The sequence below is a fragment of the Saccoglossus kowalevskii genome, chromosome 4, assembly GCF_978046115.1.
Source record: "Saccoglossus kowalevskii chromosome 4, keSacKowa6.1, whole genome shotgun sequence".
Classification (NCBI taxonomy): domain Eukaryota; kingdom Metazoa; phylum Hemichordata; class Enteropneusta; family Harrimaniidae; genus Saccoglossus; species Saccoglossus kowalevskii.
In genome coordinates this window covers 24,943,291-24,966,726 of record NC_140644.1, presented here as the reverse complement: position 1 = coordinate 24,966,726, position 23,436 = coordinate 24,943,291, and the positions used below count along the sequence as shown (strand labels likewise).

General features: G+C 40.0%; 1 protein-coding gene across 1 annotated transcript; it reads left to right on the top strand.

Annotated features, from left to right (window-relative positions):
• The first annotated feature begins 6 nt into the window (after nt 1-6).
• LOC102803344 (PDZ domain-containing protein 8-like) lies at nt 7-22,997 on the top strand. Its single transcript, XM_085497991.1, has 16 exons — nt 7-534; nt 2,429-2,620; nt 3,389-3,481; nt 4,270-4,446; nt 4,557-4,637; nt 5,768-5,981; nt 6,304-6,515; nt 7,326-7,408; nt 7,610-8,336; nt 9,769-9,998; nt 10,419-10,697; nt 10,802-10,880; nt 11,808-11,902; nt 12,020-12,353; nt 19,842-19,904; nt 20,485-22,997. Exons 1-16 carry the CDS (start codon nt 385-387, stop codon nt 21,328-21,330), a joined length of 3,855 nt encoding a protein of 1,284 aa, XP_085354117.1. The 5' UTR covers nt 7-384; the 3' UTR covers nt 21,331-22,997.
• The last annotated feature ends 439 nt before the right edge of the window (nt 22,998-23,436 follow it).

Here is a 23,436-nt window from a genome sequence, read left to right as displayed (position 1 = left end):
GCGCGAGATTTCATCAAACCAAAATGGCGACCTCCATGAAATTGAAATCTCCTCGACTCCTCGGGAATTCTCCATGATCTATCGAGAGACTATCTCCTTGTATTTTGAGGCGATGGAAAAATAATGGTCTTCCCATATGTACTTAATTGTTGTGCGGATATATCTTTATTGATTGATGACCATGATCAAATTTTGTAGCGTTATAGGCAGTCTGGATTGTTTACATGTTTCTATTCAAAGGAACTCATCGTCACTTTTTAAACAGACAATATGCTCACGTTGATATCCAGTGAATCGCGAGGACAGTACATATAGCTCGCATGCCATTTACGTTTGGTGTCGAAATTCATCGAACTATTGAACTGTACTATTTCTCGATACACCATGTTGCTAATAATTATTTTATCCATGGTGATTGGAGGGCTGTGCACAATCGTTTTACAGATCGTGCTGTTCTATTCATACATGAGAAACCAGCCTGTCATCGGTCCGTCCAAAAAGCCTCAGTATGAAAGAGCCAGGATGCAAAAACAGGTGTGTGTGTAACCATGGAGGTCATATGGCGTGATCATGGAGCTAAAAAAAGATTTAGCTCCACGATGTACTTGATAGAGTACTACAAAATTAGAGTGGTTTCAATGGTACATTATTTATGATTAATTGGGCAAGGTGCAGATAAAATTAATACTAATCCGATATGTAAAATGTGTTTATCCAATTTGCATACGAGTTGATTTATAATCAGATGCTGCACTAAAAAAATAATTGTGATGAGCCCTGCAATAGCCTAGTACTTGTTTTTTGTAGTAATACATGTAGTACCAAGTGGAAATCTAATTTTTTAGATGGCATCTATTATAATAAAATTATTAATAATAATAATAAATATTTATTTCGCACTATAGGCCCAGAACTACACAAATTTTATTTAAACATAAATAACTTCAATAACAGTTATACATGTAAACCATTAAATTTCAGATAAATTTCAAAATGCCTTGTATTAGAATTCTACAATACTTAATAGTCTGTGGCCTTTGAAAATGTTTTACATATCAATTATACATTTGGTGCAAAACTGTAAAAACGATACAACTTGTACTTGCAATACTCAAAATTTATGAACAACTAATTTAGCCATGATTGAGAAAAAATTATTCTGCTGATTTGAATGTAACATGGGGTAAATCTCCATGAACAAATGTCATGCCTGGATAAAATTCAATGACCCCATAAAAATATTCCACGCAGTGTTCGCTGGAAAATAAATCAATTAGTATTTGCGAAACTTGGAATCACCAATATTGTTTAGGGGGCTCCTAATCAACATTGCTCTGGGGAGAACTCTGCCATGTAAATAAATTAAAATATTGGCTGAGGTTTTATATTCTAATGCATTGAATAGAGATGTGCATGTGTAGAAATGTGTTTATTTATTTTCCAGTCCAGATAGCACAGTGACATTCAGAAGATTATCATGTGATTCTATTCAATTTATTCATAAGCTCATCACAAATGATTCATTCACTTGCATACACGTGTACGATTCAATGAGAAATGAGTCTGTATGGCTCACCATTTCTGTTTGCACACAAGCCATTTTAAGCCCATTGCATTTGCATTGATTCGTATAGAAGAACTTCATCAACTTTACTGTATTCCCTATTCCCAGAATAAAATTCTCATAATAGTGGATAATTTGCATACAAATATATTATTCAATTACCTCTATTATGTCTATTGTTATGGTAATTTGACTATCAACAATACGATTTTGATTTACGTTTACTAAACAACTTGAACTTAACCTGGAGGATTTAGAAAGCCACAAAAAACTGAATTACTGAAATTATCAGCTGCTGCTGAGAAGCATAGGATTAATGAGCAATAGTCAATATTTAAATCCAAACTACTACATATGTTGATGTTACCATATTGTAATGGTCTATGTTGTTATTATGTACTACCAGTACATGATTCATGGATGCTATCAAGTTGATTGCATAGCTGTCTCACCTGAATGCCTTGATGGCATGAGAATCAAATCTTTCCTTCACAATTTCAATTTAGTTCTAATCCATTTAATATATTTTAGCATTGAAATTGGGTGCTTTTAGAAGTTCAAGCCTATACAACAGTACTGTCCAAGTACTGCCCTAACTTAACATTTAGCTGATTAAAAGCTTGCTTTCAAAACCCTTATACATATAAATTGTCCATCAAAATCTGCCTAAACACGTCTCATATTAGTAACATACATGTAGGTAAATAGGTAACGACTGTAACATTGATGTCATGTAAAAAGTACTATAGTACATGTAATTTACAACTGTGCAGAGCTTGTAATGAATAAAACTGACAATCATGATCAACATTTTCAACAGTGTTGTCGTCACATGCCACATTATTTATATTTTTATCTTGTCAGGATTTGGGAAGTTATCAAGACATTGTTGCGAAGAAAGAACCTTTGGTTTGTTTGAATGTTGTGTTGGCATTCATATTTCGTGAATTAAAAGACACCGATCGTGTGCGTCGATGGGTGGTTAAGAAGATGAATGTAGAGTTTGATGAACTCCTACAATCCAAGACAGTTGGTCGTGTTATGGAAGCAATCACTGTAAGTTGCAGCATTAATTAAAAACGCTCAACAGTCCCATGCTATATGATTGGGTACCAAAATAATGACAGCATCTAAAATACTAGTTACAGCCCTTTGATTTGATGGCAATCATTTGACTCATCATATAGTCAATGTGAAATGCACATTGCAGTGAAGATTGTATTTTATTTAAAAAAGCCAAGCACTATCTGTAGCTGCTCAGTAAATGTGCAACATCATCGTTGACAATGTGCAAGGTACATCGTCAGTGTTCTTCCCCAGACAAAGTAGCTAAATAAAGTCATTATTTGGTAATTTGCATATCTACTTCTATATACGTGGTGAACCCATGATACACGTATTAATAGTAATTATCACAGTCTTTTTTGTATCCCAGATTTCCTCTCTGTTGTTTTGTGATTATTACAATACTGGTATGTACTTCTAATTTGACTACAGCAGCCATGTTGACCATGCCACAGTGTTTGTTATAATGAATGAAATTCAGAATACCGGGGGGTACTGCATGATGAGAATGGTTCATATCGCTGTTTTTTGGCAAATTCATGCAGGCATCTTGGGACTCACTGTCTGTTGTCTAGACATTGAAACTGGGGTTGGGTTTTATTCAGGTGGTTTAGGGCAGACCGGGTTACTCCAGGTACAAACCTCTTGTTTGAATATGAGATTGTCCCTAAGCATATACGTTACTAATAGAGAAAATACGGTACACAAGTGTGCACAGTAAGATATGGAACACAATTCATTTAATAAATATTTTCTCAGGTTCGTGACTACTCTTTGGGACCAACATTACCAATATTCAAGAATGCTACACTGCTGAAAGCCAAGCCGTCTGACATGACCCAAGTACCTGATGTAAGTTTTCATGTCATTTCAACTGTGTATGATATTGAATACTTGATTTGATAGAACTGGAAAAACCTAACGTTAAAAGAGGGTGTTAAAATTGCCTTAGTGTATAAGAATAATTAATGTTATTGGGAATATCTGTATTTTGATCAGTGCATGGATTTATAAACTGTTTATACCTCCATGATCAGTGCAAACTGGTTGGCCATCAAAGCTTTTGCCTTCAATTGCCCTGTGTTTTTTTTTTATTCTCATGCAAAATATATTATTTACATTCAGTTTGAAAATGTCTTAATTAATACTTGCTCTTGCTTTTTCTTTGGTTCTTGGTTCCAAAATATTTGATATCCCTACTTTGTATGTACTTACATTGCATACAATGTAAGACACAAAATAAAATAAAAATATTTATAGTACCGGTAGTGATTTCCATTTTAATATATTCATTTCAATTGTCTATTATGACAATGCATATTTATATTGAAAAAACTATGATAAATATTATATAACAAAGGGCAAGGTCACCAGAGTATAATTATTTTTAATATTCAAATTTATTGAATATTTATTTGAATATTGTGAATATTGATGTTCCAGATTTAAGCAGGGCAATTTTTGGTTGATTCGGCTAATCCTAAATATTTATTTAGCCAAACTATGATGGTTTGTTTTAGAATAATAGTTGATGGATGTTTCCCAGCCAAAACATCAATTAATGTTAGCTACAGGGGGGGGGGGGCTCCCTTGCTGCATGTAGGATATTGTACAAAACTGATAGGACTTTTTATTCACAGGAATTAGACATTGGTTTAGATGTAATTTATAATGGAGGATTTCGATTGGCTGTGGATGCTGATTTGGTATTCGGTAAAGCTGTGTATGTCTGTGTTGTATTGAAATATTTGAAAGGACATGGACGATTACAGTTAACCAGACACCCATATACACATTGGTCCTTTGCATTCTTAGAGGTATGGGTTTTCGTAATTATTTTAAAAATTGAACAGTAAACTTTCATCTTTTACCCATCAATACTAACTTCATATGAAATAAGCTTTCTTCCTTCATGATCTAACTACAGGAACCAGAGATGGACTTTGAAGTTGAGTCTCAGTTTGAGGGACGTATGGTTAGTCAACTCGGCTCTCTTATTATTAACCAGGTAAAATCTGTATTTTAAATCTATATACATTTATCGTCACTACCTTTAATATGAACTTCCTGTTGCCTTATTGTTAAACTTTCACAAATATATAATTTGAAATAGATGACATTTTGAGCTCTAACATCATGGAGATAATATAAATCTTTATTGGGTGGACTCGCAATTTTGAAGTTACCGGTACATGACAGAATAAATGATTAACATTTTTAAAGAGGCAATGTGGATAGTTTTTTGAGCATTTTAAAATAATTGCACCTTGAAAGGAATAATATAATATGATTTATCATGAAATAAATGTTTTGGTAGAGACATGCCCAGTATTATTCGCTATGATAAAATACTGCGAAACTCCAGAGCGCATGTGACCCAGATTCAGCTTAAAAATCCTTAAGTTATCCACCTTTGATTAAGGATGTTCAAGGCAAATTGAAGATTATAGCATGTTCATCATACATGTACTATCATTATTATAAGTTCATACCATCAGAATACAAACAAATAAATTTAGGTCGTAGGATAACTTTTTGAAATGCTAGAGTCTGACATGTCAGGCATGAATCATATTATGAGATTATTTATTTATATCTCAAAATTTTGCCTGATGATATTATGATTGTTATTTGTGTAAAATACTGTATTTTAGTTGGAATTAATTTTTGCTGAAAAGGCTTTTGGGATATTTTGTATAGATTTTAATTTCACAGATTTTTTTATGAATTGAATGTAAAATATATAAAAAAAAGTATACCCCCGTTATTTGCTGAATTTTATTTTCACTGAACCATCCTTTCAGCGAAAATAGCAAATTGCACTGTGAATTCAGTTTAAAAATTTGAATATAATTTAGTGAGTTTCCAGGGTGATACTACCGGTAGTTTTCCATTATATACAATGAAATGTAATCTCCATAATGCAGTGCATTGTTACATGTATATGTGCAGTAACATGCTCAGTCGTGCAAAATTTGATTTTAGCGTGAACTGTCTTAAATAGTGAAAAGCTTTGTAGGTGTGCAGGTTGAGTAGGTCACATGTTTGTACATTTTGTCAATCATTGCATGTCTGTTCAATAACTAGTATCATCTGTATCATTGACAATCATTTTACTTGTATATATTTTGATTGCAGATTCGCCGATCAATACGTAAAAAGCACACCTTACCCAATTACAAGATCCGTTACAAACCATTTTTCGTCAAACCAGATCCTCCACATGCGTCGGACGATATCTATGTAAATGATGTTAAGATCAGTGTTGGTAAATTACAAGTCAATATTGTGGAATGTACAAGACTTCCAGCATTGTCTGCAGACTCTGATATATATTGTAGCCTATATGTGGGTAGGTATTAATGTGTAAACGAACTGTGTGATTGTATATGCTCAAAACTCGAAAATTCATAGACAGTTTTGTTACTAATTTATGTAATCAATTATGAATACCAATTAAGCACCAGTTTCTAGATATTACTGTAAATGGACATGAAGTTCTAAAAGCATTTTGATCTTTCAGCTCATATATGCAAATCAGTATGCAAATTAAGTTTTATATGCAAATTAGATACACTCAAATATTACCTGCTTTGTCTATGATTTGTCATTTGGTTTTTCATATCTGATTATAAAGGATTGACTTTACAAAATGTATGTTTTCTCGTTCAAAGATTCCCTACCTTGGAAGGACCGTGGGGGTGTCAGTCGGAAGGTTGGAATACCATATGACACTGTGGAAGTGGAAATCCAACGTGTCAATCCCTCACAAGCCATTGGAGCAATGTTTAAACAAGATACATCACTTGATGATGACCTAGAGGAACTGGTTGTCTTGGAAACTATCACTCCCCAGTCACCTGCTAGTCGTACTGACTTGAAAAAAGTAAGCTTAATTTAGTGATATGCTTTATAACTCATTAATGATGGAAAAGTTTTTTTTGTTTTTTTTTTTTTTGCATAAGAATTCAATCTAAACTGGACATGTGCACAGTTTGGATCATTTTATTAAAACACTAGATGAGGGTAATATGCCTGGTTTCAGTTCATTAGAATACATGTTACTTTTGATATATATTATTATATCTGTAATAACATAAAATGTAGAAATAAAAAACAGTTATTGAATAAGTACACTAAATTTGAAAATTTTCATGTTGGCCACCTCTATGAAATAGTGTAACACATCATGAGTCAAATGGCACCATCAAGTTTAGAACAAAGCAAATGCCAAAGCTGCCAGACACCTTGCTAACTGACTATTCGAATAATTCTAAGACATGAAGTCACAGTGAACATTACATTATTTATTCGCCATAGATTGTAAGTATTACAGGGAAATCAATAAATAAATAACTAAAGTAAATAAATACAAGTAAATTATGAAAATATGTAAAATAAATAAATAATAATAATAATAATAATAAAACTTTCAATATTCTATGGCAGGGAAACAGAAATAGCACAATATGGCTAGTCGAGTCTGTTTCCCTAAAATATATTGGAAAATATTTATTAATGTATATGACGAGGGCATCGTGAAGTACTGGTAATGCATTCTTTTACATATTGGATGAATTAATGTTCATGCTTGCTCCTGTTTTATCCAAAAAAATATTGCTCCGGAAAATTGTTTGTCCATTTTAGTTTATAGTTTTTACATATATTGATTATTTTCCTATCTATATTTTCTCAGGGTGACATTTTGATATCAGTTGATGGTGGTAAAGTGACGTCAGTAAAAAATGCAGCTAGGTTGATAAAGCAAGCTGGGGAAAGGTAAGATGACTGGAGAATTGTTAGGTGGAATTATAGCTTGAAAACTTGATGTAAAAAATGGTATAGACATTGGTGATATGTATAATGTGGTAATGCTATGAACAGGGTTGTTGTTATTAAGTTAAGTGTGAAGAGAGTCATTGATTTCTGTCCATTTTGTCAGATTTTGTACACTAATTATATTCTCTTTCTTGCTGAAAGACTAACGATGAAAGTGAAACGACCTCTACTAAGTATGCAGGTGGAAGATCTATCAGAATCAAGTCAGGGACCCTCTGAGGAAGGTCTGATGATGAAAACAGAGGATGACTTTGCTAGGCGACTAGTTTCTAAAGAAGATGATGAGTATGTGAATATAACACTGATGAAAAGTGCTAGCGGTGCAAGTATAGATGCACTGAGTACTGCATCAACATCCAGCATCAGCTTGGATGGTGAAGAAAGTTTAACAGCTGCCATGAAACGCAAAGCAACTTCCTCTCCTATGATGTTAAGGAGGAAGTTACATAGTGCGTATGAAGTTGGAGTTCGGGCTTTAAGCGGGAAGGGGGAAGATGTAAAGGATGGAAAAACAGTGTCTGATATAGGGAAAAGTTCCCGAACTGAGTCTCAAAAACCACCGGCAGATGGCGGTAATATTGGTAGTAAAGAAGGAGGGAAATCAGTCTTGGAGACTGGGAAGGAAGTTGTCAGAAAGTTGAGCAATGCTGGGAAAGATAATGCGGAAAAGATTGCTAGTCTGCAAGTGAAAGAGAACATAGAGAATAAAACGAGACGGGGGAGTACGCATTCCATGAAGGACGATATCTTGGAAAGTAACGATTCTGTAGACAGCGACTGCGTGGATGGTGCTGTTCCCATGCCTGGCAAGATTGACGATAGTATTGAAAGTGATATCAAGAGAACATCAACCGTACCTGCTTTGTTGGTAAGTAGTAACAAAGGCGAGGGTTTGGTATCAATATATAATTATTTATTTCAGAGGGAGTAATGTATGACATATATATGAGCTGTTTCATTGAAGATTGATATAATTAATCATTGATACCGTACTTCCCTGAGTATAAGCCCCTCCCCGAGTATAAGCCCACCCCTCTGTTTTTGGACATTTAACGAGTTGAGGGCATCCCCGAGTATAGGCCCAGGGTGTTTTTACCGGGCGTCAACGACATTTATTAAAACATGCATGGAAAAAGTGTATTTTATTGCATAAAAGTCATGATTGGTACAGTAGTTTGGTTCCAGCTTTTACGAGAAAACTCGCATTAATTTTAGAGTGCACGGCGGACGAACGTACATAGTTCTCACGTTTTCTATTCTGTTATTTACTCGGGATCGACCCCGATGTTGCAATACTGAAATAATCCATATTTTTTTGAGTACCCCTCTGTGATTATTATTATGAAATACTTGAAGTACCCATAAAGTACAGTCTGGGCATAATTCACATGTAACTTCCAAGTTGGCTCTCACCTGTTTTTGCCTTTCTTGGAAAGTTTTCTTTTTAGAATAAGTATCATTGTCGTCAATATGAGACATCTTTAGGCAGATTACTTGGTTCAATTTCGACGTATGTCAGTTTTAAAAGCAAGCTACCTTAAAGTCAGCTGAAGTTACCTTATGAATTTACTGATATAATATCGGTAGTTTACTTAATATACTGTACTGCTTACCTGCAACCTGTCATTCCTACAAACTACCTATTTGTGACATTATGCATTTACTGCTTCTGCATCACCAACTCATATTTTGGTCATAATTCTTTGCCATCCCATCACCCTCACATATTTTCATCATACATTCTAACTACCACAGTGATCATCTAAACTTACTCTGGGTAAACACAAACATTGTCTACTAGATCATTTCATTTCTTTATTGTTTTAGCAATGAGAAAATTATCATGGCTGAAGCAGTGTATGGGATTCTTAGTTTAGATTGATGACAAGTGTCATGTGAATGTGATACTTGGGTGATGTGAATGTGATAAATGTGTGATACAGGTCATACTATACATGCATTGTTTATGAACTGCTATGTCATAGTGAAAATATGATTGAAGGTACAGAATGATACCACCATTGCAGCAGTCACTTGCCGGTCAGAGCTGCATCAAATTTACCGTAGTCACCTCAGTGATTGGAGGCCATCTTTTGTTTGGTTTCATTAAAATCTGTAATATATATGTAAACATTCATTTTGGCAGGACTTACTTCGTGTATATGCAGAACTGTTATGATGGCAAAATTTAAAAATTATTACCGGGGGATAATATTTTTGTGAAAATATCAGTCTAAACATTGTCAGGTACCGGTATTTCTATGGAATTTTGATTCATAATTTTGTGTGTTTATTTATAGGTTCCTTGCTGGGACGAGTTATTCAACTTCGAAATTTATGATTCTGATAAATACCTCAATATATGTGTATGGAATAAAGGATTTATTCCGAGTAAACCAGAACAGGAGACATTAATAGGCTATGTCAGCATACCTTTGATGAATATTTGTATACAGTGTTTGACTACAGCCTCAGGAGAATACATGCAGACATTTCAGTTGCAGCCACCTGAAAGACAAGCCGGCTCAAGGTATTCGTCATCTAGTGTATTTTTGTTGTGTATTATCTTAAATTATGTTGAATTAAATGACAGTAAATCTAATTAAATTTTTTTGGCTTTTATATCATTAGTCTAATGTACAAAATGTTGTCAAAACTAAAATCAGCATGCAGACTTGCAAAAAAAAATTGAATGCACATGTTGTTGGACTAAAAACAATGGAGAAAAGTAATCTGTTTTAATTGTAGAACACATATCTTCATCAAATAATTCTGTCAACTTAATATTCAATCATTGTATTGCATTGTATTTACAACAGCAGTAGATAAGATAGATACATGCAATACAATACATGTGTTGTACAATTGTTGTTGTTTATTATCTTAAATTAAATGACAGTAAATCTAAAATTTTTTTTTTTTTGCAATAAATTCTTTATGTTTTTGACAGTCGGCGTGCAGGTTTACATCCAGAAATAGCAGTGCACCGTGGCTTTGAAGAATGTCTTTGTTACGGTGATGTTACTGTGCTGTTCAACCACACACCAGACCCTAGTGTTAATGTAACAAATGCAAAAGAAGACTTTGAAATCAAAAAGAGATCTGATGAAACCGACGGCAAAGTGAAAAAGACGATCAATCATACAGCCAGTCCTGTAAAGTCGTCCCAAGTAAAATCAGCTGATGGGACGAGAGAGAAAGAGACATCAGGCTCTCATCAGGGTACAAGGTGGGACTTACTTCTGTTGCTGGTTTATGATGTACACCATTGTCTAGGAATCATTAAAAATCTGGTGAAATTGACATGTACTATTATGAATTTTTATCTAACAGTACTGAGATTCGAGGTAGACATGATCTGATTGGAACCCAGTTCTATTCACCTACACGCTGTGATCTGTGTGTAAAAAAAGTGAGTGAAATTTTGTTTTCTGTCTCACATGTATTACAATTAAAATGAATTTATAAAAGAATACCTATTGTTTTTATTTTGAAAATTTGTTCAAAGTTGCATTGTCAGCAAAACTTAGTTGAAAGACTTTGCTTTTGTGCGTAACATCATCAAAACTCAAATCTGAACTTATGCTAATCGAGAGCTGACGTATAACCCTGTTGATAGACTATAGTTATTTCGTTGTCTTCATTACAATAACCACTCTCATGCATTGCTGTTCAAATTCTGTTTCGGGTACACACTAAACACAGCCTAACCGTTATGCATGAGTGAAATAATCAGGAAACAACTCAAGAATCTTGTGTGCATCTCAGACTAATCTTAATAGAAAATGCTTCACATTAAATATAATAGTCCATCTTTGATTGCCAAACAGAGAATCCTATGTGTGATTCAGTGACTTGAAGATACTGGAAACTCAATCACAACCAAAGCTACAAAACTGTTTGCTGACATTCAGATATTGTCAATGCAGGCATCTTGTGAATTCTGTCGCTGTTGCAATTATTATAATGCACGTACTTGAAATGTGTGCAAAACATTTTCAGGTACTCAAATTTTATCAATCAACTTTAATTATTCCACTTCCCAATACTGGCAGACCATTGTCACTTAACAATAATAATAATGGAAAGATGCCTTGACCTTATATTTAGGTTTCCCATATGCCAAAGTCTGCAGCTGTTGAACATAATAGACCTGCATCATTTTTGATCAATATCTGTAGTCAATAGCAAATTATGTCCATGTGATAAAAAATCAACAAACAAATTACAATGTGTAGAAAAATACAAAAAATTTGCAGAATGTTGCACCTACATTTTGGTGGGGAAAGGGTTAATACATAGGTTGATATAAGCATATGATGTTCAATTTCTCTTTTAGGTTTGGACTAAGTATGCTTTTCAGTGCAGAGCATGTGCCATGATATGTCATAAGAAGTGTGTGGACAAGGCGCAGACACAAACCTACTGCTCCAAGTAAGTAAATGTCATTGCTATAAGCATATAGGCACTTGGGTCTGTAGCATAAACTTTAATCTACACAAGCATGTCTTGAGATTACTGAAACCTTTCTTTTTTTCCTCATCACTGCAGAGATGGAGCACGTTGGCGGTCCAGTAGCCTCCTTTTGTCAGAAACTAATAAAACCACCAAAGATGACAGTGCCGCCAAAGGAATCAACATACCAGCCCTCCCGAAGCAATCATCCCCCAAGACTTCACCTAAACTGCTACGAGGTCTGCCACGTATGTCACACTTACCACTTGGTAGCACATTTCTACCAGATACTGGTTCTGATGAGAGTAGTGATAGTGATAGTCTAGCTGGTAATGCCAGGACATTGAAGTCACAGTTGTTACAAACCTATGGTTCAAAAGGTGGTAAATCCGGAGATTCTGATGCATTGGTTGTGTCTGCTGCCAAAGAGGTAAGGATTTGCACACCATTTTATTATTGGCGTTAATTTCGGTAGTCATATATTTTCTTTACAGTTTTATTAAAAAGTTTTGGTTGTGAATGCCTTCAAAACTTGTTCCTACAATACATTACTGTTTTTGGTCTTGCATGTATGCTCAGTAGTTGGAAAGATGGAAATTCAAATCAAGCTTCCCTCATCCTTATTCAGACAAAGTAAAAAAAAAAACCAGGGAGTTATAGATTAATTTCTGTGTGTCTTTGCATGTGAAGTGTATGTATCTGTTATCACCTGTATCTCAGACATGCCTGGGCTGATTATGGTCAAACTTTACACATACATCATGTCACATATATGTACATTCAAAAACAATTCTTGATCATAGATGCGCATATTTGTTCAACAATCTAATCCAAGATGGCCAAGTTAAAAATGGTTGAAAATGAAAAGCATTTCTGTCATTCCAGAACTGGATCTCAAGTCGTGCATGAATACATTTAATTTGATAAATACATTGAACAACATTTGATCCCTGTCATTAGCCACTGTTCGAACAAAGTTGGAAGATAGGTACTGATAATCTGGCCTTCCAAACCATATCTTGGACATGGATTGGATAATCATTTTTAAACCTAACACAAAAATAATACATACATGTATGATGCAAGAAGAAGTGGCTGACTGGCAGCCATTTTTGTAAACACAATTTGCTATATGCTACTCAAACGTGTCGAGTTGACTTCAATAAAATTTGGTTTGATTATTATGCTTATTGGGATACAGGTGCATGTCATATTTGTTTTGAAATTCAAGATTGTTTTATCCATGTTTATGTCAATTCACTACGTTCAATTACCCACCATAGACTCCGGTCAGTCAAAATGACTATTTTGAACTGTAGGCATTAATCAGCGATTCTGCTGGTGACGGAGAGATAGAATCTAGGTCAGGGGAAGCCCCATGACCTCAAGATTCTTTTACCCCTTACGTCACGAACCCACGTGACCGAGGCCACATGGCAACGCCATAGGTAGCGTCCATCACTCTTCAATCCTCTCCGCCTCGTCGGGGAATGATTCTGAGCGGCTCTGCCTGGCTTTGTTGCTTTTTCCTGTTCGGGTTTCTAGCGTGGGTCGTCGCCGCAGCCGCGGCATCCGACATTCTAGCTGGTAGGATAAGTTTTTCTTGTCTTTTTACCCTCGTGTCGTTTTCCCCTTTGTGTGTTATGCTTTTCCACAACAAAGAAACCAAACCCGGCGCCACTACGTAGTCACATGTTGGCGGCACCTTTTACAACTGTATGCATGTCGTCTTTTATTTTCAATTTATTTAGCAATATATAGATGTAATGACAGCACCAGGGCTCGCTGCCGTTTTCTTTCCGGTCTCCTCGTGTTTCGAATCGACCGTGCAGTGGTTATATTCAGAATTTACCAGCATAGAACCCGCATCCGAGATACTTTGTCGTAGCTACGTGCGGGTTTCGGGGTTTTTGCGTGGAAGCGTGTTTTTTTCACTGGAGTTCTGAGGCCTGAGTTTTTCTTTCAGAGCCATCAAATCGCTGAGACTGACCGCGTCACAGCAAGGTAAACAAATTGGTTAAAGTGAGTTGCGTGTTTTGCATGAGTGGGAAGTCCTCACGCTCGGCTACCGGTACTTCATGTACCGGGGCGTCGAGTAAGAGGCCCGACGGTGGAGGTACCGATATTTTTTCTCCGTCTCCCCCACTGATCGGAGGGCATCCTCACAGTCTGTGTTTTCAGGCGGTGTTTTACCCGATTTTACCGGCTGCAGCGAGGCTGTGCCCCTGGAGGCTTTCCTCCTATAGGGCCCGTTGCGGGTCTCTTTGTGGGCCCTTCCTCGCACGGCGCCAGGTTTGCCTCCGAGTTGAGGGCTTTGGTCGAAGGACTGTCGGGGCAATTGCGTCCCTGGCGGGCCGGGTAGATCAGATGCAGTCGGAGCGAGCTGTCTCCACTGTGTCCCCTTGGTGGGCAAGCAGGAAGAGACACGAAAGCATGTTTGCATTCCAGCATGTCTCTTCCGGGGAACCCCCGTTCCCAGGCACGGGTCTCCCACTATTTTCAGGGGTGGCCGAGGCTCAGGCTAATTGCACTGATCCTTCTCTGGATCCTCAGGCACTGAATGCCAACGGGGTGCTGGCAGCCAAGTCTCCGGTCTTGGGGCAGGGCTTGCAGGGCAGGGCACACGTTGACCCCCCCTACTTTCAGCCAGCTAGGGTTCGTCACGCGGTAACGGTACAACGGTAACAAATTTATCCTTGTGTCCAGTCCCCGCTGTGGGTTTTGACTTCTTACCGACCAACGGGCGTCCCCAGAGAGAACCGACCCTGTCATGAGACGCACAGTCGAACACGCTCCCTTTCACATATTTAAAGTGAAAGGAGATGCAGTTCGCTCGCGTCGGATACAGCCGGTTCTCCGGGCGGAGTCAGAGTCTTCCATCTGTTTGACTCGGTGAGCCACGCTTTTGGGGTGAGGCGGAGTATCATCGATCCCAGTGATACGATGTATATACCCCCACCCTTGAACCTAAAGCGACCACCTAAGGTTGCTTCAACGCTTATGGGATCACAGGCGTCAGGATCCAAAGCAACCCCGTTGGCAAGTCTCTCCCTGTCCGCCTGAGTGCGGAGTGGGGCGCAGAGCATGCAAACGGTGTTGATGGGCGGCGCTGGTCAGCCGTGGAGGATGTAATGCTTAGGACCCCCGGGTGGGGATAACATTAGGCAACACTTCCCACTGGACCAAACACTACCCGGTCGGTGTGGTTTCGGGATCAGACCCCATAGCGTGGGATGAGACCAAAACGCCCCCAACCGGATTCCAAGGCTCCTTCCCCAGACCCTGGTACCACGAAGTTGGCAAACCAGGCAAAGGGGGATAGCCGCGTTCCATGGGTGTCTTTGCCAATTGAAGACGACCCATCCAGCCCTAAGGGCAGAGTTGCTTGAGCACATTATTATGCGTGACCAGCACTTTGGAGACCTTGGAGGCAGAACGCACCAGCCTCCTAGATCAGGCGACATTTTTACTGGTGGGCCACCGCACATCTACATGCGACACCCTCTAGTGTCGTCTGGCTCTCTTGGCCAGGGCCACTACCGTGCTACGAGACGAGGCCTTAGTCGCACGTGTTTTCGCCGACAAGCTGAACCGGGGTACGTCCCCACCTCAGTGATGCAGACTGGACATCCTCCACCCTCTTTTGTTCAGGAATGGTGGGTACAGTCTCGGAGCTTCGGAGTGCAATGAACCAGAGGGTTCAGATCGAATCCGCTGGCCAGTTGGTCCTGCCATGGGCAAACGGAGGGCACTCCAAGCACAGAAAACACAACGCCCTAGGGCGTCGTTCGCTAGCCAGAGTCAGCCAGGAGGCAAGCGTTTATACCCTTCCATGGCAGGGGAGGGTAGTGGCATGCCCCCAGGGAGGTAAGAGCCAGGTGGTGGCTCCTCACCCTCCCTGGGCGGACGTCTACCCGGCAGCAGGGGAGGCATGTTTGACGCTCACCTCTGCAACCGGGGGAGACAGGCACGTGTTTGGTGAATGGCCAGGTCACAACTTAGTGACTACTTCAGGCCTTGGGGAACTCACCTCATGGGGGAAGGGAGCACCCCCCTCGCAACTGCCGAACACATGGCCACATATCCCTGTCGTACACAGATTGCGCCGGTGTAGTCCGGTTTGGAGACGGCGGGTGACCGACCCCTGGACCTTCCCAGGTGGTGACATCCGTTTACGGGATACCGCTGAAATCTCCATTTCTCCCCGTCAGTGTCTCCCCTGTTGGGCACTGCCAGACAGGAAGTAGCAGTTTGCTGGGGTAAGACGCCATACACAGGGTACATCAGCCGGAACTAAGGCCAGGCTTCTACCCAAATGTGTTCATAGTACCGAATCTACAAGTGGCAGGCGTCCAGTTTTGGACCTAGGTAGACTGAATCAGTGCGTGCTCCTCGATCGGTTCCACATGGAGACACCATTCATGGTTCTTCTCTCCATCCACCGTTTTGACTGGCTAGCCCCGCTAGACTTAAGCGGGGCCTACCTGCACGTACCGATGCACCCAGCGAGTTGCCATCTCCTTCGAATCGCCCAGCTGGGCCAAGTATTCAAATTTCGGGTGCCCCCGTTCGGGTTAGGCACAGCACCCTACGTGTTCACCAGAGTGATGAAACAGGTAGTGCTGCTGCTTCACCAGATGTCGGTACACCTCAATCCGTACCCAGGCTTCCGGTTACCTACAACCCGGGCAAGGGGTAATAGCCAAACGCGTCTGGCTAACACGGGATTTACTTCACCAGTTGGGCTCGTTAGTAAATCGACAAGTCCCAACACGCAGTTGGTGTTCCTGGGCATGGAGTTTTGACACAGAGGTAAGCCTGGCTTAGCTATTTCAAGCGTATTGCTTAGCGCTAAGCAGCCTAGCCGAATGCCTAGTCAGTGTTCCCTCGGTGTCCCTCCGTGAACTAATATGGATCATCAAAATGATGACCTCGGTTCGAAGGGTGGTTCCCCAGGCCGCACTACACAGCCGCCCGGTATAACGCTTGTTATAACGCCGAGCTCTCCTATGGGAACTAGATAGGCGGGTTTCGATCTCGGACCAAGTGAAGGAAGCCCTGTCCTGGTGGTCGGCACTGGCCAACCTCAGACAGGGGAGCCCATTGGGCCCGCTCGCCGCAGGTATGGCTCTGGTAACAGATACCTCCCCCCAGGGTTGGGGAGCGCATCTATTGGGCCAATAAGCCCAAGGATATGGCCCCCGCATTAGTTTCGGGACTACCATATCAACCGGCTCGAACTGAGAGCAGTGTACTTAGCACTACTACGCTTTCTACCCGTAGTTCGAGACCACAGAGTCCTGCTCCGCACAGGAAACGCAGCGGTGGTCTCCTTCAAGAAGGAGGGGGGATGCATTCCCCATCGTTGTCAGTCCTAGCAGAGCAAAATCCTCCTTTGGTGCCTGGAATACAATGTGGAGCTAACCGCACACCACCTTCCAGGGGTGAGGAACAGTCTGGCGATGCCCTTTCAGGGCGGCTCCGTCTCCAGAACACGGAGTGGCTGATACCCCAGTAGGTAGCCTCCAGGCTGTTTCGGCTGTGGGACGGTCCAAGTTTGGACCGTTTTGCCGCACCCTGGAACGCCAAGCTCCCGACCTACGTAACACTCCTGCTTTCTCCAGGAGCCTGGGCCAGGGTCGCTTTGCTAGCCCCGTGGACCCACTTAGTTGTGTACGCCTTTCCTCCCTTCCCGCTAGTACACCGGGCACCGGAGAAAACTTCGACAGGTGCACACCCGCATATTATCATGGGTCGCACCCAATTGGCCAAGCAAGGCCTAGTTTCCACTTCTGTTGGAAATGCTAGTTGAAGCGCCAGCAGTGCTTCCGGACTTACCGGACCGGCCGTCCCAACCAGATGGCGCACTATCAACGAGCCCAGCAGGTATCACTTACATGCATAAAGGCTCTCAGTAGATCGGCACATACGAAAGCCTTATCTGAGCGGGCTGCCAACGTCCTGGCCAGGGCGAACAGGGATTCCATCTACGCGGCATACATTTCTAGGCAGCAAGCATACACTGATTGGTGTAGCGGAAGGGAGATTGATTCATACCATCCCTCTATTGGCCAGGTAACAGGCTCCTTCGTCCACCTGTTTGACGAAGTGGGTTTGTCCTACGCAACGAGCGTTGGCTACAGGTCGGTCTTGTCCCCCACCACTCAGAATGTATGGGAAAAACACTAGCCGATTGTCCTATTATTAGGAGACTATTTACTGCTTTCCAGACGCCAAGACCCCATACAAGGGAGCCGCCCAACTGGGACTCGTCAGCTGTGCTGTCTGCTCTAAGCAGACCGCCCTTTGAGCCTCTCCAATCAGCACCACTCAAATTTTTGACGTGGAAAATAGTCTTCCTACTGGCCCTCGCCTCAGGTAGGCGCCGGTCAGAGCTATGCACGCACTGTCCTTTGCGGACGGTTGTGCCGCTTTTATGGACGATCAAGTTGTACTAAAGACACGAATCGGGTGTCTCGCCAAGAACCAAATCCCAGGACACGATCCTCAACCGATCGTCATCCCCCGGCTGGCAAATATTGTCGGTCCGGAGGATCAGGAGGAATTGCTTCTCTGCCCGGTCCGAGCGCTGAGTTGCTACGAGAACCGTACCAGGTTTTTCTAGACGGGGAACCAAACACATGTTTTTGTGTTACGGCCCTGGCAAACAGGATAAGTCGGCTTCCCCGACTTCCGTCTCCAGGTGGATTACTGCGACTGTACTGGAGGTCTATAATACACTATCCTCCTCAACACAGACCTTGCAGAGACACCAAGTACGAGAACATGAGGTCCGTGCGATTGCTAACTCACTAGCGCTAGCGTCAGGTGCCCCCTCAAACACATTCTGAGGGCAGACTTCTGGAGAACGCAGAACGTCTTCATCAACTACTACCTAAGAGACACCCAATCTATTGAGCAGGGTCTCTTCAGGTTAGGCCCCATCGTAGCGGGTCAGGCCTTGTTTGCTGACCCAGCCCGAACAACCGCAGGGGCCTCTGCGCATAGGTGATAAGTCAGTCTCGGCATTTTTGCGGGCAGATTGTCTGTTCCACTAGCACTTCCTGGAAGCTCCCAGGTTTCGCTTCTGTCGACCTACGCCCTCATGCGAACTGTTTCGGTCCTACTTCAAGCTTATCACCCCCGGATTCGGCTTGGGTCTAGCTTTCTTGGGCACACCGAACGCTGTCACCACAGCAGCATTGGCTTCTTGCTTCGGGGACAGCACAGGCAAGGTAAGACACCACCTTTTTGGGGTGTTAACTTAGGTTTTTGGGTTTTGTTTTTCATCCCGGACTGGGGAAAAGTCTTTCATCAGTCTTTCATCTGACTCTGCCTACAGTTCAAAATAGTCATTTTGACTGACCGGAGTCTATGGTGGGTAATTGAACCCAGTGAATTTAGGCGAGGGTTCTCCGAACCCGCCTATTCACATAGTTCATACCCACCACAGACTCCGGGTCCCCCCCAACCTCCCCACTCTTTCCGTCGCGTTGGTCTAAGTCCTCAAGGCGGAGAGAAAGGAACCAGAGTGATGGAGGGCTACCTATGGCGTTGCCATGTGGCCTCGGTCACGTGGGTTCGTGACGTAAGGGGTAAAAGAATCTTGAGGTCATGGGGCTTCCCCTGACCTAGATTCTATCTCTCCGTTACCGGCAGAATTGCTGATTAATGCCTACAGTTCAAAATAGTCATTTTGACTGACCGGAGTCTATGGTATGTATGTAGCTTTGTGATTTGATCTAATTTGTTGAATTGATGGCCATTTTGTCTAAAATTTGAAAATCACAGTCAGTAAACATGTCCATAACTGTTTCTGTTTGTCAAGTTAAATTTCCCAGTGATTTTTTAAGTAGCATAAAGTTATAAGAAATAATAATTAAATGTTTAACATACTCTCTGTGCCTTTATGTTTCAGATGGGAAAAGAACTGTTCAGTAATCTTGACATTGGTGAGAGAAAGGAGAAACTAAACGCCATGGTGAGAACTGAAACCTTTCAATAGACCATTTTCCGTTCACTGCGAGAATCACGCGTTATGCGTGAAATCGAACGTAAAAACAGGACAAACAAAGGTCATAGCATCGTAGTGGCGTCAAACATCGCGTGGGATTCGACAAACGCGAAAGTATTTCGGAGACATTTCCATGCTTAATGATGTGCTGTCCACATTTGATGATAGGCAATTTCGATTAAGTAAGGGTATTCGGAAGCAATATTCCTCTGTCGAAGATCGGCCGGTCAATGTAAGCTACGAAATAAAGAAATTCTAGTTCAAAATCAAATCGTTCGTTTTTTGCGGCAGACGTTCGACGCGAGTCTTTTATGCATCTCGCGAGATCTCGCAATTGTACGGAAAATCACCTATTGGCTGTGTATCACTGCAAACAGTGTGATTGAGGAAAAAATAGAAATGCAAACAAATGTCCTCTTTCACAGTAGAAACTTCTAGTGTGGAGTTATAGCATAGTTGGGCGTATGTATGGTATTGACTGTTAAAAACTTTAAATACTTAAAACCATTTACCGACTGAAATATTCAAATTTTGACTTCCATTCCAGATTAGTAAGCTGCAAATGGAAATTGACCAGGAGTCAGAATCCAGAACTGACCTATACAGAGAGGAAAAACAGTCCACAGACCTGCTTGAAAAGAAACGTATATCAGCAAGAATGGAGAAAAGCGATGAACGTTTACAAGCCTTAGCATTACTAATGTTACACTACTGTGCTGGTTTGCATGACTGCACAGAGCAGGAAGAGAGATTGATCAAAAAAGAGAAAAGATCTCGTGCTTCTTTAGAATGCACTGCGGATGATGATGTTTTCAAAACAGCTCCGAGGACTGTAACCCCGTCCATCAATCCTGGTGCTGTTAAAAAACTAACTTTTCGATCAAAATCAAAGGAGGACAGTTTTAACATGAAGGATGCCAAGAATGAGGTTGAGGCAGATAAAAACAAGGTCCCATCAATGGAAGTGGTTGCCGTGGAAGAAGATGTAGAGGGCAGTCAGGAAATGGAGCAGAATGTGACAGAAGAAACAATTGAAGAGAACACTGCTGTAAAAGATAGAGTTGAAACAGAATATGTTGTTGACAATGACGCCACCTGGAATGATGTTGTGGTGTCTGAGGGACAGGAGGCATCGAGAGAGCAGGAGGTAATTGAGGGGCAGGAGGTATCTGAGCAGAGCGGCATGGTGGAAGATGAGGAGGAGGAGGAGGAAGAAGAGGAAGAAGAAGATGACGAGGAAACTAAAATGTTAAATCTAGAGATAGCTGTCGAAGAAGCTTTGTTGCACCAGGAGCAAGAAATGGTTGATGATAATGAAGAGAGAGAATACATTGATACACGGTTAGACGATGTGGACAGTGATAAGAGGTTGGACGCTGTGGACAGTGATTAGAAGAGACAAACTGTTTTGATTACTTAGCAATTAATTTATGTGCTCGGTTTTAAAATTATTTTTATTTTGTCTGTACATGGACATGATGTTGATTGATTTTATAATTTATTAATTTGATTATTAACAATTGTAATTGATTATGTATTGCTGTGGTCTTGCCATTCTGTAAAATACCCAGGCAGATTTAGGGGATTGTTGTTACACTCCTCTCAGACATTAAATTATTAATTTGTATATTTATAATAATGCTAGATTGTGTGATTAACTGACTGCAATATCTTCTCATATCATTTATGTCAATTTTTGTTTATTGGGTCCATTGCGTTTGAGGCCCATGGTATGCATGTCCTATATAGGACCTATTCAAAGTAGTCCCTCGGCTACATTCTATTTTTGTCTGTGTATTGAATAATTATTCTGTAATTATGATCATAATTAATATATTGTTAGCAGTATATCAATTGGAACCAGATGTACATTGTACCTGTATAATTTTACTCATCTTTGATAAAAAATACTATTTCCTAATTTTGTTAATGTTAATTTTCAAAAAATCCAATGTTCAGAGAAGTCTTTTTTTAGTTTGTGCTATACATTGATTGTTTTTCCAAATTATTTGATCAATGCTTTTTCTTAATTTTGAGGGTCAACTTGGTTCAGTACTGAAATATCACATTAATGTAGCGTCTGCTTCATTTTCATTTGCTGTTAATTAAATAGAATTCATAATTGAACTTGTACAATATTGTACTTAACACAATGATGATTTCTCTTGGCTTCACCAGTATATTCTGTGTATGTAGTAGTTTTTCCCACCGTTAATTAAAAAGCAATATATCTTTTAGTCTTGTCATCTTATTGGGTTTGATTGAAGGGTATGTCTATTGTAGTATAGTTGTTTTTATAATTACTTTTCACATGTACTTAGAATTCCTATTTACATAAGTCTTCAGAGGAAGAGATGTAATGTATTTTCATTTACCAGAGTTAACTGGCCACAAGTGGGACACTGGGTATACATACTTAAATGGAAGCTTCTTGTATCAGTGATGTATGATAGTTTCTGCCATGTTTTCCATTTTAAATCTTGCTACATTTTATGTCTATTGCACATACAATGGTGATTATAGTTATTATGACTGAGCACACACACTATCTTTAGTTGAGAAATAGTGGGCAAAAATGTTCCAAATCCTTATGTGGGGCTCGGCTCTATTTATTCAAGTTTTCTATGTAGGTTAAACACTCATACCATTTAAGTCTTTTCTCATGCATTTTACCTTGACTCTATCCAGGATGTTTTTTAGTTGTATCATTTACTTAAGGTCAGTAGTTAATTAGTTGAGGTAGTAGTAAATTTATAATGATCGATTGTAAAGTCCAATGTTGAGTACATACAGAGTGATATTGTTATAATGTATTATACAGATATGTTATAAATGTATGGCAATACTTATAACGGATACATACATGTATATCATACATACTATAGTTCAAAGATCACATATGAAGTTTGGTGAATTTCAAGTATTTAAAATAGCATTATGATGATGTTGTCATAGTAATGACAGTGATGTTGTCATGGTATCGTGGTAGGTTTGTTTTACTTGATTTGTCATATGGTGCCATGTGTACAGCAATGTGAGTATAATAAACTGATGCAATAATTTCTTATCTGGTGTGAGTTTGTGCTTACAAACATGCATTTGGTTGTCGCATGACTATTTACTAAGTTTTGTTAGTTGTATAACTAATTTTATCAGAATGATGTGCAGTTTGGATCATCTGCTTCTAGACCCAGATATCGACATTATCAGGTGCCCTCATAAATTACTACGTATATATGGAAGAAGCCATATTGAATCCTCAACAAACGATGGAAAATAAAGATTAGTACGTTCCATGGTATTTTACAAACTGCTGCAATAATCACATTAAGATATCTCCAAAATGTGACGTGATCTTGAGACAAACTTTCCTTGAAAGATCCTGACGAAGCATGCTTGACAGCAAAAGTCATTTTATTAGAATAGTCCAAAAATAAAAAAATAAACTGTAAATTATGATTTCTATCATTAATATATGTACACTTCAAACCATATCAAT

Coding starts and splice junctions, on each gene's coding strand:
- LOC102803344 (XM_085497991.1), top strand. CDS start 385: ATGTTGCTAATAATTATTTTATCCATGGTGATTGGAGGGCTGTGCACA. Junction 10,698..10,801: donor GGCTCTCATCAGGGTACAAG/GTGGGACTTACT, acceptor TTTATCTAACAG/TACTGAGATTCGAGGTAGAC. Junction 19,905..20,484: donor AGGAGAAACTAAACGCCATG/GTGAGAACTGAA, acceptor CTTCCATTCCAG/ATTAGTAAGCTGCAAATGGA.